This window comes from Gopherus evgoodei, chromosome 3 (assembly GCF_007399415.2).
Source record: "Gopherus evgoodei ecotype Sinaloan lineage chromosome 3, rGopEvg1_v1.p, whole genome shotgun sequence".
NCBI lineage: Eukaryota > Metazoa > Chordata > Testudines > Testudinidae > Gopherus > Gopherus evgoodei.
The window spans coordinates 2,647,368-2,665,629 of record NC_044324.1 but is presented as its reverse complement, the minus strand read 5'-3'; the positions used below and the strand labels follow the sequence as shown (position 1 = coordinate 2,665,629).

Sequence of the window (18,262 nt, the reverse complement as noted above, 5' to 3'; positions counted from 1 at the left end):
TTCAAGATTTTGGATGAATGTCAGGGCCAGGCATTGGCAGGAGCATGGGCAGGAGCACTACCCCAGCATGGTAATGGTTAACCCCTGGCACTGCAGTGTGGGGGCAGACCTGTCCCCCACCCCCAACTGTTTGCATTAGTGCCACTAGAAAGCCTAAAGGGTTTTATTTATTTATTTTAAGAGGTGTTAATTTCTCCCTCCTGTCTGGGAATGGACATCTGGGTACTGGTCCCAGAACTGGGAGGGGAGTGGGGACTAGTGGTTAGCGTGGGGGGGGAGGGGGAGGGTCTGGGAGCCAGGACTCCTGAGTTCAGTTCACAGTTCTGGGAGTAGGGGCAGTGGTTAGGGCAGCCAGGACTCCTGGGTTCAGTTCAGAGGTCCAGGAGGGGAGTGGGGTCTAGTGGTTGGGGGATGGCCTGGCAGCTAGGACTCCTGGATTCTATTCCCTTCCCCCTCTGGGCACAAGGGGAGGGAGAGGGTGGGTAGCTTTGAGATGCAGCCCCCTGGGGTGGGTAGATGGGTCGGTCTGTCCATCCATCCCTTTGCAAGCGGGCACTTTTGCTGCTAATCCCCCTCCCCGCATTCGGGGGTTAGGGGCGTCTGAAGGAGGCTGCTTTGGGTGCCCCCGCTCCATCGCATTGCACCGAGCCGGAGCGATCGCCCGCCGCAGCCATGTGAGCAGCCGGTCAGGTGTCCCCGGGGCTGGCGCGGGGCCCGCCCGCCCGCTGCTGTTCCCGGCTCCGCGCCCCGGGCGGACACGTGCGCGCCGTGACCTGATTGTGGGTGGCGGGGGGGGCGCCGTGTCCTCTCCTGCCCTTATGGCCGCATCGTCTGCTGCCCCCTCCCCCCCGGCGTGCCCACTCCTGCCCCTGCCCCTCCCTTGTGCTCCCCGCCCCCCGGCGTGCCCTCTCCTGCCCGTGCCCTCCCCGCCCCCCCCGCCCCCGGTGTGCCCTCCCCTGCCCCCCCTCCCTTGTGCCCCCCGCCCCCCGGCGTGCCCTCTCCTGCCCGTGCCCTCCCCGCCCCCCGGTGTGCCCTCCCCTGCCCCACCCCTCCCTTGTGCCCCCTACCCCTCCCTTGTGTCCCCCCGCCCACCGGCGTGCCCTCTCCTGCCCGTGCCCTCCCCGCCCCCCGGTGTGCCTTCCCCTGCCCCACCTCTCCCTTGTGCCCCCTGCTCCCCGGCGTGCCCTCTCCTGCCCGTGCCTTCCCCGCCCCCCGGTGTGCCCTCTCCTGCCCCACCCCTCCCTTGTGCCCCCCCGCACCCCAGCGTGCCCTCTCGTGCCCCTGCTCCTCCTTTGTGCCCCCCCGCCCCCCGGCGTGCCCTCTCCTGCCCCACCCCTCCCTTGTGCCCCCATGCCTCCCCTCCCCCACGGCATGTCCTATCCTGCCCCTTCCCCTCCCTTGAGCCCCCTCTGCCCCCCTTATGCCCTCTCTAACCCCTGCCCCTCCCTTGTGCCCCGACCCCCGTTGTGCCCTTTTCTGCCCTCTACCCTGTTCTGATCCCTTCTGCCTCCTGTTGTGCCCACTCCTATCCCTGCCCCCCCCCGTGCTCTCTCTCCTGCCCTTTGCAAACTCCGGCATGCAAAGCGGGACGTACTGGTGTGTCTGCATCCCAGGCATCCTCTCTGTCTGCCCATCCCTCTGTTAGCTAGATAGAGGGGTGTCAATCCTCTCATTTCTGCTGCCAGCTTGGATTTTAATCAACTGTACATGATTAAGGGGGGGAATTAAAAATTGCACTGGGCTACTCCAGGGACAGCCCCTCCCAGCAGGGGGCGCTGTGGGGAGCAGGGCAGGAGCGCTGGCTGTGGGGGGAGCTCCCGGGTACTCCAGTCCCAATCTCTCCCAGCAGGGGGCGCTGTGGGGAGCGGGGCAGGAGCGCTGGCTTGGGGGCAGAGCACCCAGGTACTCCAGTCCCAATCCCTCCCAGCAGGGGGCGCTGTGGGGAGCGGGGCAGGAGTGCAGGCTTGGGGGCAGAGCACCCAGGTACTCCAGTCCCAGCCCCTCCCAGCAGGGGGCGCTGTGGGGAGCAGGGCAGGAGCGCTGGCTTGGGGGCAGAGCACCCAGGTACTCCAGTCCCAACCCCTCCCAGCAGGGGGCGCTGTGGGGAGCAGGGCAGGAGCGCTGGCTTGGGGGCAGAGCACCCAGGTACTCCAGTCCCAACCCCTCCCAGCAGGGGGCGCTGTGGGGAGCGGGGCAGGAGCGCAGGCTTGGGGGCAGAGCACCCAGGTACTCCAGTCCCAACCCCTCCCAGCAGGGGGCGCTGTGGGGAGCAGGGCAGGAGCGCTGGCTTGGGGGCAGAGCACCCAGGTACTCCAGTCCCAACCCCTCCCAGCAGGGGGCACTGTGGGGAGCGGGGCAGGAGCGCTGGCTGTGGGGGAAGCTCCCGGGTACTCCAGTCCCAGCCCCTCCCAGCAGGGGGTGCTGTGGGTGTCAGGCTAGGAGATAACTATTCCCCGGGCTGTCTGTGTTTTCCGCACACTGAGCCCTGTGGGCAGAGAATTTGTTGGGACTCTCCTGCCCTGGGAGCTGGGGAACCCAGGGGCAGGCCAGGAGGGTGGAGATGAGCCTTTGGTCTGGGGAACTCGCTAGGAACAGGGCTGGGTGGAGAGGTGACTAGGAGGGCACCTGTGCTTAGATGGGGGCAGGCCACACTGGGATGCAGGGGGGCTCTTGCACGGAGAGGGCATGGTGCAGTATTCCTCGCCAAGGGCAGGGGGCTCATTTAGGGGGCAGCAGGGCCGCCAAGAGGAGGGGGGCAAGTGGGGCAAATTGCCCCCGGCTCCACAGGGGCCCCGCAAGCACTGGCCTGGTGGCAGTCCAGCTCTTCGGCGACATTTCAGAGGCGGGGGGCCCTTCAGTGCTGCCAAAGACGGAGCGACTGAAGGGCCCCCTGCTGCCAAAGACCCGGACCGCTGCCGGGTGAGTACAAGTGCCACAGCTCCCTCGCTTTGCCCCAGGCCCCCTGAAGCCTCTGGGCAGCCCTGGGGGCAAGATCTACCTGCTTTCAGCTCTAATGAGGACACCCCAGGTCTGGTACCTAGGCAGAACCCAGCAGTGGCTACCAAAAGTACTGGGCTGGAGTCTTGTTTTGCAGTGGTGGGCATTGGCAGGCTGAGCTGGGGGAGAGAAAGAGGCTGGCGTGTGGCTGTTATGCACATAGCCCCCAGGGCTGTGTTACCTCGGGCGCTAGGGCACACAGCTCCCCGGGGGCAAGGTGGGAGCAGACCCCAACTGCAGCCCGATCTCTCTCTGCCCCCCAGGCCAAATGGAGCTGATGGCAGGAAAGGGACAAATCCCTAGATCGCTTAGCCTAGCGCCTCCTCCCATCTCACATCTGATTTCACCCCATAATTTTCAGGGTGCAGACAGCAGGAGTGGGGCTTGGCTACAAGTATTTGCTCTGAGCTGGAATTTGGGCGGCGGGGGTTGAGTCCGGGCAGTGCCTGCTAGGTTAAAAGACTGGATCTGGCCTTCTTAAAATCACAGGCGCAATTCCAGAAAATCCCAAGGGAGGGAAGTATTTATTTTGGGTGCTGGTGGGTTTAAACGCCCTGGACTATCGCGGAGGGGAATGTATGCCAGTTCCGACTGCAGAAGAACTGGTTCCTGCCGTTTGCAGGTAATAATAATGAGCTAAGATCTTTGAGTCAGAAGAGCAGCTCTCTTCCTGATATAGGTCACCAGGAACGTGTGCGCGTGTGGGTGCCCACGTGCCCAAGGGGGCGAGGTCTCCTCCCCGCCTCTGTGGGCTCCCTCCACAAAATCTTCACGCAGTTTGCAGAGGGGCCTCTGCTAATGGAAAAGGCAGAACTGGGATGGCAGGAGGGGGCTTGTGGGTGGGGACTGAGGGGCATGGACAGAGGCTGAGTGTACGACCTGGATTTGGCTCAAAGCTCTGGCCCAGAATGGGCCTGCGGGGACATGGAATCTAGGCAGCTGGCGCCCCCCCCAGCCAGGGCAGGTCCACACTCCAGGTGTCCCTGGGAATCTTGGCACGACCCCTGCTGTACCCTTGGACCCCTGGGTCGGCTGCCAGCGGGATGACCCGGGTTTGGCATTTTGTCCTCTGTTTGTTTGCCCTACTTTCCGCAGCACGTGCCTCACTGCCCCACATTCCCCGCAGCCTCGTCTCAGGGCTGCCTGGCGACTGTGTGTGTACGTGTGTGTGTGTGTGTGTGTGTGTGTGTGTGTGTGCGAGCGTGTGTGTGTGTATGCGTGTGTGTGCGAGCGTGTGTGTGTGTGCACGCGCATACGCAGGCTGACACTGTTTTCCTCCCCCACACCCCCATGCTGCAGCTCCATGTGAGACACTGGGATAGCTCCAGGGGACTCCGATTTCCCCGGCTCCCAGCCAGGTGGGCTGTAGCGGCTCCCTGGTCCCGTCCCCTCCAGCTGCCTGTGGCCAGGGGAAGGGCAGACCCTGAGTCTGTGCAGGGGTTCGGAGGCTGCATCTGCCCTGCCACGGGTGATGGGGTTCGTCAGTTGCACAGATTTTTCCCTGCCCTGTGTCTCCATGTCTTTCAATGTTCAGCCTCCCATTTCCTTTGCCCTGCCCCCTGTTCTTTTGTTCCCCCAGGAACACACCCTTGTGCCCCCCAAGATCACTCCCCCATCTCCATCCCAAACATCCAACCCTGCCCTGATAGTATTAAAGCCTGGCAGGCCAGAGCCCTGGGGGATGGATGCCAGCCTGGGTCCCCCATATGCAGCTCCCCTGCCCCTACAGGAGGCTGCAGACCCTGAGCACCCTCGATCCCAGCTGTTGCTTCCAGCTGTTTTCTGCAGCAGGACTCAAGTCAAGATCCCCATCTGACCTCTCCCACTGCTCTCTGTCTCCAAGGCGGCGTGATCCTCTACGTGGGCTCTACGGCTGGCTCCAGCCCCACCCCGGGCAGCCCACCCGGCAGCTACCTGGTGCCCTCCCCACAGCACTCCCTGCCCTCATCGCTGGAGGAGCTGACGCTGACTGAGATCGGGGCCATCAAGCCACAGGGCTCCAGCTCGCCATCCTCACCTAAGGTGGCCTTCCAGTTCCCGGAAGGGGTCAGGTACCCCAGCAAGGGCCAGTCGCCCCCCACCCAGAGCAGAGTTGCCACGGCCAAGCAGAACGGCGTGACCGGCACCTTAACTAGTAAGTGAATCATCCTCCCCCTGTCATCCTCCTCCTGCTCCAGCTGGGGAAACTGAGGCACAGAGCGAGGCAAGGACAGCAACTCAGCAATAGAACCCAGGAGTCCTGACTCCCAGCCCCTCTGCTCTAACCACTAGACACCACTCCTCTCTCAGAGCTGTGGATAGAACCCAGGAGTCCTGACTCCCAGCCCCCCTGCTCTAACCACTAGACCATCCAAAGCAACAGGAATATTGGGGGGTAGGGTACTCTCACATGAAGTCACACAGCTGGGACCATGCACCCCCTCTTTGGGGGGTCCCCAGTCCTGTGGGGCTGGCAACCTAGTCTGGCTGGAAATGGGCGTCTCCCAGAGGCTAGTTAGTGAGTCTGGTCAGCAGTGGGGAGGGGGATGCGTCTTAGGGGGCCCGGTGGGACCCTGGGGCTGGGCAGATGGTTGAAGGGAGGGGGTGGCACTCCCATCAGTCGGCCCCTCCCTCTCCATTGGGGAGGCTGTAGTGGGTTGGGCAGGAGGGGACCGAACGAGTGTGATGCTCACCTCCCCACCCCCTCCTTGCAGAGACGGGCGGGATGGTGCTGCTGTGCAAGGTGTGCGGGGACATCGCCTCCGGCTTCCACTACGGCGTCCACGCCTGCGAGGGCTGCAAGGTGAGGAGGTGGGGCCCAGCGCAGGGCTTTGGGAGGACCCAGCTGAGGCGCGGAGCCTCCTAGCAAGCCGCGGCGTCCCCATGGCGCCGTTCCCCGGGGCGACCCAGCTCCGACGGGAGCTGATGGCCAGCACAAACAGCGGGGGGCTGGCGGGCAGGGCCGGGGGGCACAGATGGGGCAGGGTTTGCCTGGCACTGACTCCTCACCCCGTTGGCCCCCTCCAGGGCTTCTTCCGGCGCAGCATCCAGCAGAACATCAACTACAAGATGTGTGTGAAGAACGAGAACTGCATGATTATGCGTATGAATCGCAACCGCTGCCAGCACTGCCGCTTCAAGAAGTGCCTGGCCGTCGGCATGTCCCGCGACGGTGAGCGCAGGGATCCCGCGCCCGCCCCCGGCCTGGTCTGCCCCTGGGTCTGCCCCCAGCCTGCTCCCTGCCAGTGCCCCTCAATCCCGACCCTACACCCCCTCTGCCAGTGCCCCTCAGTCCCGACCCGCAGCCCCACCTGCTATCTCAGCCCTGGGCTCCCCCTACACCCCCTCTGCCAGTGCCCCTCAATCTCGACCCACAGCCCCACCTGCTGTCCCAGCCCTTGGCTCCCCCTACACCCCCTCTGCCAGTGCCCCTCAGTCCCGACCCGCAGCCCCACCTGGGCTTCCCCCTACACCCCCTCTGCCAGTGCCCCTCAATCCCGACCCTACACCCCCTCTGCCAGTGCCCCTCAGTCCCGACCCGCAGCCCCACCTGCTATCTCAGCCCTGGGCTCCCCCTACACCCCCTCTGCCAGTGCCCCTCAATCTCGACCCACAGCCCCACCTGCTGTCCCAGCCCTTGGCTCCCCCTACACCCCCTCTGCCAGTGCCCCTCAGTCCCGACCCGCAGCCCCACCTGGGCTTCCCCCTACACCCCCTCTGCCAGTGCCCCTCAATCCCGACCCTACACCCCCTCTGCCAGTGCCCCTCAGTCCCGACCCGCAGCCCCACCTGCTATCTCAGCCCTGGGCTCCCCCTACACCCCCTCTGCCAGTGCCCCTCAATCTCGACCCACAGCCCCACCTGCTGTCCCAGCCCTTGGCTCCCCCTACACCCCCTCTGCCAGTGCCCCTCAGTCCCTACCCACAGCCCCACCTGCTATGTCAGCCCTGGGCTCCCTCTACACCCCCTTTGCCAGTGCCCCTCAATCCCGACCCACAGCCCCACCTGGGCTTCCCCCCACACTCCCTCTGCCAGTGCCCCTCCATCCCGACCCATAGCCCCACCTGGGCTTCCCTCCACACCCCCTCTGCCAGTGCCCCTCAATCCCAACCCGCAGCCCCACCTGCTATCCCAGCCCTGGGCTCCCCCTACACCCCCTCTGCCAGTGCCCCTCAATCCCGACCCACAACCCCAGCTGTTGTCCCAGCCCTGGGCTCCCCCCCACACCCCTCTGCCAGTGCCCCTCAATCCCGACCCACAACCGCACCTGCTATCCCAGCCCTGGGCTCCCCCTACACCCCCTCTGCCAGTGCCCCTCAATCCTGACCCGCAGCCTCACCTGGGCTTCGCCTCACACCCCCTCTGCCAGTGCCCATCAATCTTGACCCGCAACCCCACCTGCTATCCCAGCCCTGGGATCCCCCTAGACCCCCTTTGCCAGTGCCCCTCAATCCCGACCCGCAGCCCCACCTGTTATCCCAGCCCTGGGCTCCCCCTACACCCTCTCTGCCAGTGCCCCTCAATCCCGACCCTACACCCCCTCTGCCAGTGCCCCTCAATCTCAACCTGCAGCCCCACCTGCTATCCCAGCCCTGGGCTCCCCCACACTCCCTCTATCAGTGCCCCTCAATCTCAACCTGCAGCCCCACCTGCTATCCCAGCCCTGGGCTCCCCCTAAACCCCCTCTGCCAGTGCCCCTCAATCCCAACCCACAGCCTCACCTGCTTTCCCAGCCCTGGGCTCCCCCCCCCACACCTCTTCTGCCGGTGCCCCTCAGTCCTGACCCGCAGCCCCCCGCCCTTCTATCCCAGCCCTGGTTCTTCTTGTGCACATTGTCTGGACTGTGCTGACTGTTTCTGATCTGCCACCAGGAGATCCACCTCGGAATTTAGCTGGGGATGGGGGAGGCGGCTTGGGGTGAAAGACCAGGGCCCTGCCCCCCTGCGACAGGACCCCACATCCCCCTGAGGCCCTCCTGTTCTGCCCAGTCAGCAGCTGCCCCAGCTGATAAATGGGAGCTCGGTGCTGGGGGCTGATTTATGGCTCTGAGCATGGATGTGGGGAGGGGGGGACATGCAGTGGCGTGGGGGGATGCCAGGGCCAGGCTGTGATGAACTGCTGGAGCTTCTCCCCCTGCTCATGATGGATTTGTTAGACTTTGAAATGGCTTGTCAGCATTAGCGTGCCAAGAATGGCCGGGAGGGGGAAGGGGCGCGGTGTGAGGGAGTGGCAGAGAGACCTGGAGATGGGCCGAGACCGGACCCAGATCCATGGATGTGGGCTTGGATCAGCACCAGAACCATGGAGAAGGATCAGGATTGGGGCTGGGACCACACCCAGGTCCGTGGAGGTGGGCTTGGATCAGCACCAGAACCATGGAGAAGGATCAGGATTTGGGCTGGGACCACACCCGGGTCCGTGGAGGTGGGCTTGGATCAGCACCAGAACCATGGAGAAGGATCAGGATTGGGGCTGGGACCACACCCAGGTCTGTGGAGGTGGGCTTGGATCAGCACCAGAACCATGGAGAAGGATCAGGATTGGGGCTGGGACCACACCCAGGTCCGTGGAGGTGGGCTTGGATCAGCACCAGAACTGCAGAGATGGGCTGGACCGTGATTAGGACAGGAACTTGAGCTGTCGAGATGGGTCGGGACTGGGACCAGAATCAGAACCAGGGGGGTGGACTGGGGCTGGGACCAGAGGTTCCCCACCTGGACCTCTTCACTGGGACTCTTGGCTCCCCTGGCTTCCCTCCTCCCTGCCCCGATGGTTCTGGCTCTTTTCTGGTTTGGGCCAGGGACGTGTGAGAACCAGCTCCTTGGATCTCAGCACCACTGACACCCATGGGTCCCACACACCCATCCAACCATGAGCCAGGGGGTGGGGGCAGCAGGGGCCAGGCTCCTGGGTCCCGCCTGTCGCATTGTGCCGGGTAAAGCTCGCTCACTGTCCCAGAGTGCAGGGTGGAGGGGCACACAGAGGCAAAGTAGATCCTAAGGGTGAGCAAACAGCCCAGGAATCTTGCCTCCCTTGGGCCGGATACTCACGGGCAGGAGGGGGGAATCAGGAAGGGAACTAAACCCCAGGACTGAGCAGAAGCCTCATGGGCTCCCCAAAGCCCCAGCTGCAGCGCAGGAAAGGCCACAGGCATTATCCAGGCTCACAGCTGCTGTGTTAACAGGGGTGGGGTGCAGAGAGGGACGGGGGGGGGGGAATAGGGAGAGATGTGGTATAGAGTGGGGGAGGAAAGGGACAGGGATGGGGAGTTGGGGGTATGGGAGAAGGATGGGGAGGAATCCCAGGGCGCTCTTGCCCCCCAGTTCCAGGCCCATCTGGGGCTTTGTGGGGGCAGCAGGATCCTGTGTGCGGGAAAGGAGGTTTCTAGGTCACGGCTGCCACGTGCAGCCCCCGCTCCAGCTCAGGTTATGGCAGCAGCTCCCAGAGCAGGCGGCAGCCTCCAGGCTCTCGCCCCCTCCCTCACCCCGCACGCTGCTCCCCACAAAGCCCCGGGTGGGCGTGAGAACCAGGCTCTGTCCTGCCCAGCACGGGGCTCATTCGCCTCCCACACGTGTCCCCTCGCATGAGGCTGCAGCACTGGGGCCTGATCCTGCTTCCGTTGCCATGTTACCGTGCAGAATTGGGCCCCTCTGTGCTATACCCCCTGGGGGCGCAGTGTGGGGAGGGGGGCATCCCTGGGGATGCTCCTCCCCCTCCCCTGTGATACACCCCTTCCCCACCCAGCACAGCCAGGGCTGGAAATCCACTGCCGGGAAAGTCTCTGATTGCGTCAGAGTTATTCTGCTGTCGGGCCTCAGTGGGACAGGCGGGGGAGGAACCAGTGGCTGAGGAGAAGGAAGATACTTGTTATCATCAGCACCAAGGTCTCCAAACACTTGGCAAAGTTGGAGCAGTATCACTCTCCCCAAACTGAGGCACAGAGCAGGCAAGTGTCTTGCATAGCAAATCGGAGTTGGTATGAGAACCCAGGAGTCCTGGTCCCCTTCCCTAAACCACTAGATCCTCACTTCTTAGGGCTGGGAATAGACCCCAGGAGTCCTGACTTCCCTTCCCCCTGCTCTAACCCTCTAGTCCCATGCTGCTCTCAGAGCTGAGGATAGAACCCAGGAGTCCTGACTCCTGGCTCCCACCCCACTACCCTCCTCCACCCAGGAATAGAACCTAGGGCCAGAGATCTGATCTGACACCAGCGCAGCCACATTGACTTTAGCAAGTTTCTCCTGATTTACACCAGCCTACGTCTGGCCTCCGGTCGGGACTCGGGGGGAACCCCTGGGTGGTGAGACCTGTGGGCAGGAGCAGAGGGAGCCACGTGGTCTGTCTGTCTCAAGTGGCCTTGATAAAATCTCATACTGCCCTCCCACCTCGTCTTGGCCTCGGCAGAGGTGCTGGACGGTCCTATAGCAGTAGATTGCCCCCGCCCCAGCCCCTCTGTGTGTCTCCTATGGGCCTTGGTGCTGCTTCTGACCCACTGACCTAGTTACGGAGAGAAGTGGAGCAGAGACGTGCCAGGCAGGGGGTGATCTAGGTGGGGAAAGGGGGGTAGGCAAAGGTGCCTGTGGGGCCACTGGGGAGGAGAGGGAGACATCAGCCAGTGGTGTGGGAGGGGCGCATGGGGGCTTATGTAGGGGGTATGGCGTGCAAGGGGGGCTGGCTGAGCAGTGCCAGTCTAGACACACAGACACACAGGGAAACAGCTGCAGCGCTGCAATGCAGTATGCTCTGGGGTGGAGCGCAGCAGCCAGCGCGGCCATGTAGAACAGGACATTACTGTTACTACCTGCCACGAGTGGGGCCCTGCTGCATGCGCCACAACGGGAACTGTGGGTGGTGACAAGCCCCTCGTGCCACCTCCTCCCGCCTGTGCTGCTGGTTTGGGGGTGCTCACGAGGGCACGCCTAGTGTTTGCCCAGCTCACGCTCTCTCTCTTCCCCACCCTGCAGCAGTGCGCTTCGGGCGCATCCCCAAGCGGGAGAAGCAGCGCCTACTGGACGAGATGCAGAGTTACATGAACAGCCTCAATGAGGCCCCCATGGACATGGGGCTGGGGCCCGAGGGGGAGGCACCCCCCAGCCCCGATGCCCAGGAGGAGGAGGCCATCGGCGCCATCTCACGGGCCTATCACGACATCTTTGTCAGCGGGCAGGACCGACTGGGCAAGCAGGCTGAGCCTTACCCCTCGCTCAGCTATGCTGACCAGCAGCTCAATAACGGCTACGCCTACGGGCAGTACGACTCGGCTGGCCTGCCCCTCTCTGGCTATGGCGCCTGCCCCCAGGAGGCCCCCAGCTATGTGGACAACGGGCCCCGCCGCTTCGGCAACGACATCTACCAGGCCCAGCAGGCCGGGTACCTGGCCAACGCCAGGCACTACCCCACCTTTGAGTACGGCTACTCGGAGGACAGCCCCCAGAGGGCATGCCCCTGGCGCTCCACCACCAGCAGAGGCATTGTAAGTAGCCAGGCAGGACCCCCGATGGCAGGGGTTATGGGGGAGGGCATGGGCCCTTACCTGGGGGGAAGCAGGACTGGCTCAGCCGGGTGTCCAGAGGGGAAAGTGAGGCCTAGAGACAGGGAGTGACTGGCCCAGGCTCACTCAGCCAAGTCAGAGTTGGGATGAGAACCCAGGAGTCCTGGATCCCAATCTTCTCACCTTGCCCTAACTATTAGACCCCACTCCCTTCCCAGAGCTGGGAATAAAACCAAAGAGTCCTGACACCCGCATCCCCCTGCTCTAACCACTAGACCCTACTGTGACGCAGTAGGGCAGATTGACCTGGAAATGGCTCTAGTTTTACTGGGACTGTCTGCATGGAGGATGGGAGAGCCTGTAACCTGAGCTGGGAGGGGGATGGGGCCAGGTGACACCTTTGCCCAGGAAACTGGACCAAGGCTGGGTGGGGTTTCACTTTGGAGTGGGCGAGGAGGGAGCCCCCAAGTCTGGGGTTTAATCTCCCTGCCCCCCAGAAGGACCTGGCTGTGGGGTCCTGTTTGTGCCTACAAGCTCTGGTTTGGTGTGTGTTCCTGTCGTCTAATAAACCTTCTGGTCTACTGGCTGGCTGAGAGTCACAGTGAATTGCAGGAAGTGGGGGTGCAGGGCCCTGACTCCCCATCACTCCATGTCACTACCTGCCACAAAGGACCTGGAACAGAACCCAGGAGTCCTGCCTCTCAGACCCCACTCCCCTCCCAGAGCCAGGAATAGAACCCAGGAGTCTTGACTCCCAGACCTCCCCTCCCCCCTAACCATTAAACCCCACCCTCCCCTAGCCAGGAATAGAACCCAGGAGTCCTGATTCCCAGACCCCCCGCGCACGCACGCACGCACACACACACACTAACCATTAGACCCCTCTCCCCTTCTCTAGCCAGGAATAGAACCTAGGAGTCCTGGCTCTTTCTAATTCCTAAGCTGTTGCCATCTGATTGTATTCAAATCCCTCCACCTCTCCCTGCCCCGGAGTACATTCGGGTTCCCAGTGGGAGTGAAGGGTGCTCTGCACCCCTCCGGATTGGGCCCCAGAGCCCCAGACCTGCGGCTGGATTGAGACCAAGAAGCAACTTGGTTCTTAAGGGTTGGCTCCCCCTGCTGGGCAACAGCGACGCGGCAGCACCCTCCAGGGCGGGTCTATCTCTTCAACCCCATATGTTGCCCCTCGGGCTCCCATACAATCTCCTTTGGGGAGACTCCCCCCACCCCAACAGTCTGAGAGGCCAGATCCGGCCAGCGGCAATCCAGAGTCACTGAGCCCCGCAAATGTGGACCCCCTTCCAAATCTGGATCTCATTCCTCCTACTCCCCCAAATTTCAGTCTGATTCTCCTGCCCCCCAGATCTGGCTCCGAGCCCCCCCAAATCTGGATCTGATTCCCCCATCCCCAACGTTTTCAGGGTGTTTCCATTCTGGAGTCCCAATCCAGGCCCACCCTGCCCAGGTTAGGAGGCTGGTGCTCCTCTTGCCCCTCCCTGTGTTGGTGACCCGCCTCGCTCTCCCCACCCAGGCGTGCCCGCTGAATGCCAGCCCATACAGCAGGAATGGGAACAGCAGCCAGCAGGTGTGGGAGGAGTTCTCCCAGTGCTTCACGCCCGCCGTCAAGGAGGTGGTGGAGTTCGCCAAGAGCATCCCAGGCTTCCAGTCACTCTGCCAGCAGGACCAGGTCATGCTCCTCAAGGCGGGCACCTTCCAGGTCAGTCAGATGCCCCGCCAGCCTGAATCTGGGCCTCTCCTGCCTGGAGCGTGGCCTTGGGTTGCTCCTGTAGCTGTGGCCCCTGTGGTGTCGGGTCTGGTCTGTTCCCTTCACCCTGAGCTGACGCACACTGACTTGCTGGGGATATCAGAGGGAGCTGGGCAGCCATAAAACCCGCAGGGAGAAAAACGCAGGTCCACCCAAGACTGGTGATGTCTGGGAGCCAGAAAGTGGGTGCCCCAGAGAGACCCCAGAGGAGAAACACAGGCTCAGTTACCCAGACACTGTGACCTAAACTAGACAAATTAAGACTTGAAATAAAGCACAGATTGTTATGTGAGTGTAATTAACCATCGGCACAACTTTTACAGTCAATAAGTCCCAACATGGGGAGTAAATATTTTGTAGCGGGCGCTTCAGTCTAGCAGAGAAAGGTCTGACACCGGCCAATGGCTAGAAGTTGAAGCTAGACAAGTTTAAGCTGGAAATCAGGTGTAAATTTTTAACAGTGAGAGTAATTAACTATTGGAACAATCTCCCAAGGATCGTGGTGGATTCTCCATCACTGGCAATTTTAAAATCAAGACTGGATGTTTCTCTAAAAGATCTGCCCTAGGAATTATTTGGGGGAAGTTCTCTGGCCTGGATTATCCAGGAGGTCAGACTAGATGATCACAATGTTCCCTTCTGGCCATGGAATCTATGTGTGTGTCCCTGCTGCTCTCTGCTGGAGGGAGAAAGCCCTCATTTTGTGTGTGTGCGCCCCCTGCAGTCTGGAATTAGAACTATTGACCTGTGTGTTGTAGTCCCCATACTGCTAACAGCCATGGGGGAGTCGCCTCTAGCTCAGGGCTTTTGCAGCAGGAGGATTCAGCCAGGTTCTGCCCCTGCTGTCTAAGTGGCCATGACATGCTGAGCACTCAGGCTCAGCTCTGACCTCCTCCCCTCCCGCAGGTGCTGATGGTGCGGTTCTCCTCCCTCTTCAACCCCAAGGAGAAGGTGGTGACATTCCTGAGCGGTGAGACCTACTCGCTCTGCAGCCTGCGCTCCATGGGCCTGGGCTGCCTGCTGGACGCCATGTTCGAGTTCAGCGAGAAGCTCGGCTCCCTCGGGCTGGATGCCCAGGAGATGGCGCTCTTCATGGCCGTCGTCCTTGTCTCAGCAGGTGGGTGCGTGCCCTGGGGCCAGCGAGGGGATCTCTGAGGCCGTGTCTCTCTCTCTCTCTCTCTCTCTCTCTGCAGACCACGGTGGGGAGAAGGCCGGCCCAGCCACAGCCGCGAGCCACGTCAGCTACAATCCCCCTGCAAAGCCCATCCCCAGTGTTTTGGGCCAGGTGTTCTGCATTAGGCAGGCTGGACCGCTGCTAAATGCCCTGCTGCCAGTTCTCTATGCTTGGTCCTGGGGGCAAGGACAATGACAGAGCGGGAATGCCCCATGCCCCTCGGGGATCCCACGCCCGAGTGCATGCAGCATGCTGATGTACATGGAGCTCAGCCTGCCTGGGACCTTCCAGATCCCACAGTGAACAGAACTGACTGTGGCAGCTCCCTGGGCTAGAGCTTTACCCGGGGAGTCTTCTCCAGGTGTTCCACGGCCTGTGGGTGTTAGAGGTGGGGAAAGACCAAACTGGGCATCACTTTGTCCAGCCTGGTTTTAAATGCCCCATCCCTTCCCTCTGGAGACTTTTCCCCAGGCTGAGATCTGGGCATTAGGAAGCTTCCCCTCGCAGTTTGTGAGCAGTTGTGTGTGTCATATGCTCTATACCGTTGTCATGGAGAGAGAATCCCCTGCAGGGGGGACCGGTTTCTTTTTTTGGAAGCAGGTTGGGTATTAATGTCATGGCTCATCTGATTCATAGATCGCTCTGGCATCTCAGACGTGGATGCCGTGGAAATCCTTCAGGAGACCCTCATCCGGGCCCTGCGGACTCTGGTGACAAAGAAGCACCCCGACGACTCCACCCTCTTCCCCAAACTTCTCCTGCGCCTTCCCGACCTGCGGACCCTCAACAACCAGCACTCAGAGAAGCTCCTGGCCTTCCGGATCGATCCTTAAGCCAACCGGAGACGCCCGCCCTCCGAGCCTAGGGGGAAAAGGATCAAGAACAGTCACCGGACCCAGCACCTCAGGCTGCATTTAGCTCTTTCGAAGATGAGGAAGGAGGGCTCTGGCGCTGCCGGGCAGCACGTGGCCTGTCGGAGCCAGGCTCTGCCAGCGCACGTCCCCCGACCCGGGGCGAGCGGGTTCAGGAGAAGAGTTCACACCTCCCGCGTGGCACTCTCTGCAGCACAGCAAGGCCTGGAGAGCGAAGCAAACATGCGTCCGAACTGACCGCACCAACAAAGACAGAGTGTATATATGTGTATAGAATTCTCTCTCTGTATTGTCTTGAGGTTCTAGTTTGTATATAAGAACCTGGATATGTTGTACATACAGCGTGTTGGTAGATCATGGGGGGACGGTTCACCGCACTCATGTTTCATTTGACGACCTGGTTCCTTCTTAGGGTGCACGCTGTTTTATCCCATTCCTCTCCGCCTCCACCCTCCATCCGTACCAGCCCTCTCCTATGGAGAAAACAGCACAGATGGCTTGTGGAGCTGCGCTCTGTGGATGGCATAAGATAGACTGGATCAGGAAGTGATATGCAAGGAGCCTTTTTGTCAGGGATGGTAGGAGCACTCGTCTGGTCCCCAAATCCCGACCTGAGGCCAGACATAGGATGGTGTAAATCAGGAGGGACTCACTAAAGTCAATGCTGTGCTTTTTCCTGGCTGGTATTTTTTAAAAATGTCTCTTGCCATCAGGGCGTTTTTGGAAGAGGCTTGGCTGGGCAGTGCTGTCTCTCAGAGGGGAGAGGTTGAAGGAGGCAGTTCTTGAGTGCAAGCACACTTCCATTAAAGAAACAAATGGCTCTGTTTTGTTTTGCTCCCATTCAGCCCTGCCCTAACCACTAGACCCCATCCCCAGGCCAGGAATACTGGCTCCCATTCCTCACCCCATGGTCTAACCAGAATCATAGATTACTAAGGTTGGAAGGGACTTCAGGAGATCATCTAGTCCAACCCCCTGCTCAAAGCAGGGCCGATCCCCAAATGGCCCCCTCAAGGATTGAATTCACAAGCCAATGCTAAGCAAAGGCTAACAGGCCAATGCTCAAACCACTGAGCTATCCCTCCCCTCCACTCCTCTCTCAGAGCCACAGTTACAACCCAAACATCCTAAATCCCATTTCCCTCATCCCAGCCACTAGACAACTCCCTCACCGCAGAAGAGAATGGCTCTGGTTTTGTGGGAGAGGTGGCACTTTAGACTGTTACAAGATGGAGACAAGTCTGGGGACCAAAAGTGGGGCCAAAGCTCCCCGGCATTGCATTTCGATACATATCAAATCCTGAAGGTCCACAGGGAGAGGGAACCCGCACATCAGAAGGGAGCACTTTATAGTTTGTGTTTGGTTCTTTGCCGAGCTCAGAACATCTGCAGGATGAGGGGGAGCCGGGTCGCGCCTCGGCTCCTGGCCCCACCGCTCTGTTCTTTGTTTTTTTTTAAAAAGAGCAACAAAACTTTGCACTTTTCTGAAAAATATAAATGTACAGAAAAAAATCAACTATCCCCTATCCCAACTCAGAGCATATCAGCAAAGGGATGCCCCCTGGGGCACGGCTGCTAAAAGCCCTAGTGCCTGGCAGTGGAAGAAGAGAAACGGTTTATTTTTGGTCTAATATTGAAGTGCAATAAATAAAATAAAGACTTGCTTAACGTTGAGCTGAGTGTCTACAGTTTGGTATTGTTGCTATTCCAGGTGCACCCCTCGCCAAGATCAGATCCACCTTGCACTAGGTGCTGTCCATCCATAGCCCCAAGCCCCCAACTCCTGGAGTCATGGGAATCTATGACAATTTCAATTTTTCACAGTTTCTAGCTCTCATGGTTGGGGAAAATATGACCTCCTAAGGGTCTGAATGCCTTACTGGTGAGGGCCTTATTATTTATGTTCCCACGTACACAGGTGTAAATCTGGACTCACTCCAGATATTCACTGAGGTCGTTCAGATTAGCATTGGGCTTAGAGTGCAATTTTACCCTGTCGGGGTGATTTCTCTTTTCTCCCTTCTGTTCATTCCCTTACTGATTGGCCCACAGAGCCACCTGCTGGATGGCTGGCCATCAATCTATCCTCATGCACCCCCTCCTATCTATCTAGCCCATGGTATGGTATCTAAGCATATCAATTATTCACTTTTGGGCTCAGTCTCTCTCCATTCCAGGGGGACAGAGTGCACTGAGTGATCCCCATTTTAAGAAAAGACAATCGACTGTGCAGCAGTGTGAATCTGGCAGTGTGGCCAACCCCAGCCATTCAAGCATCAAAGAGTCCAGCCCTGCCAAAATCATGCAATTGGCTTAAAATTCCTGAGGTTTTAAAAATACAATCATTTGGGGATCCTTTAGTTACTTTCAGGTTTTGTAGCCTTCAGGGATCATGTTTTCCAGCTTTTCTCCTCAGCCACAAGGTGTTAGATATTGTCCAACAGCTCCGTCTTTGGAGGACACTGGCAGACAGGGGGATTCCAAAGCCTCTCATTGAACTCATCGCAAATTTCTACCACCAACAGGCCAAAGTGCAACCAGCAGGTTTTCCACCTGGTGCGGGTGAGACAAGGGTGTATTTTTCCCCTAAGGGTATGTCCACACTACAGGATAAATTCGACTTAGCTTAAACCGATTTTATGAAACAGATATTATAAAGTCGATTGTGCGCGTCCACACTAGGCACATTAATTCGGTGGTGTGCGTCCGTGGTCCGAGGCTAGCGTCGATTTCTGGAGCGGTGCACTGTGGGTAGCTACTGTAAAATAATGAGGCCAATAACGGCGATTTGTGTCCACACTAACCCTAAATCGATATAGTAATATCGATTTTAGTGTTACTCCTCTCGTTTTGTAGGAGTACAGAAATCAATTTAAAGAGCCCTTTAAATCGATATAAAGAGCAGTGTAGTGTGGACAGGTGCAGCGTTAAATCGATTTAACGCTGTTAAAATCGGTTTAACAGCGTAGTGTGGACCAGGCCTA

At 60.0% G+C, this 18,262-nt stretch overlaps 1 protein-coding gene across 2 annotated transcripts in view; it reads left to right on the top strand.

The window, feature by feature from the left end:
• LOC115647742 (nuclear receptor subfamily 1 group D member 1-like) overlaps positions 1–16,952 on the top strand; it is a 32,712-nt gene extending 15,760 nt beyond the window's left edge. Inside the window, exons 3-9 of one of the 2 annotated variants that reach the window (XM_030554498.1) lie at positions 4,841–5,131; positions 5,691–5,779; positions 6,004–6,148; positions 10,941–11,449; positions 12,999–13,184; positions 14,139–14,349; positions 15,043–16,952. In XM_030554498.1, the coding sequence (XP_030410358.1) occupies positions 4,841–5,131; positions 5,691–5,779; positions 6,004–6,148; positions 10,941–11,449; positions 12,999–13,184; positions 14,139–14,349; positions 15,043–15,239 (1,628 nt within the window). In that variant the 3' untranslated portion in view covers positions 15,240–16,952. The remainder of the gene's footprint in view (positions 1–4,840; positions 5,132–5,690; positions 5,780–6,003; positions 6,149–10,940; positions 11,450–12,998; positions 13,185–14,138; positions 14,350–15,042) is intronic. The other variant, XM_030554497.1, reaches the window with a different exon arrangement.
• Positions 16,953–18,262: the final 1,310 nt, after the last annotated feature.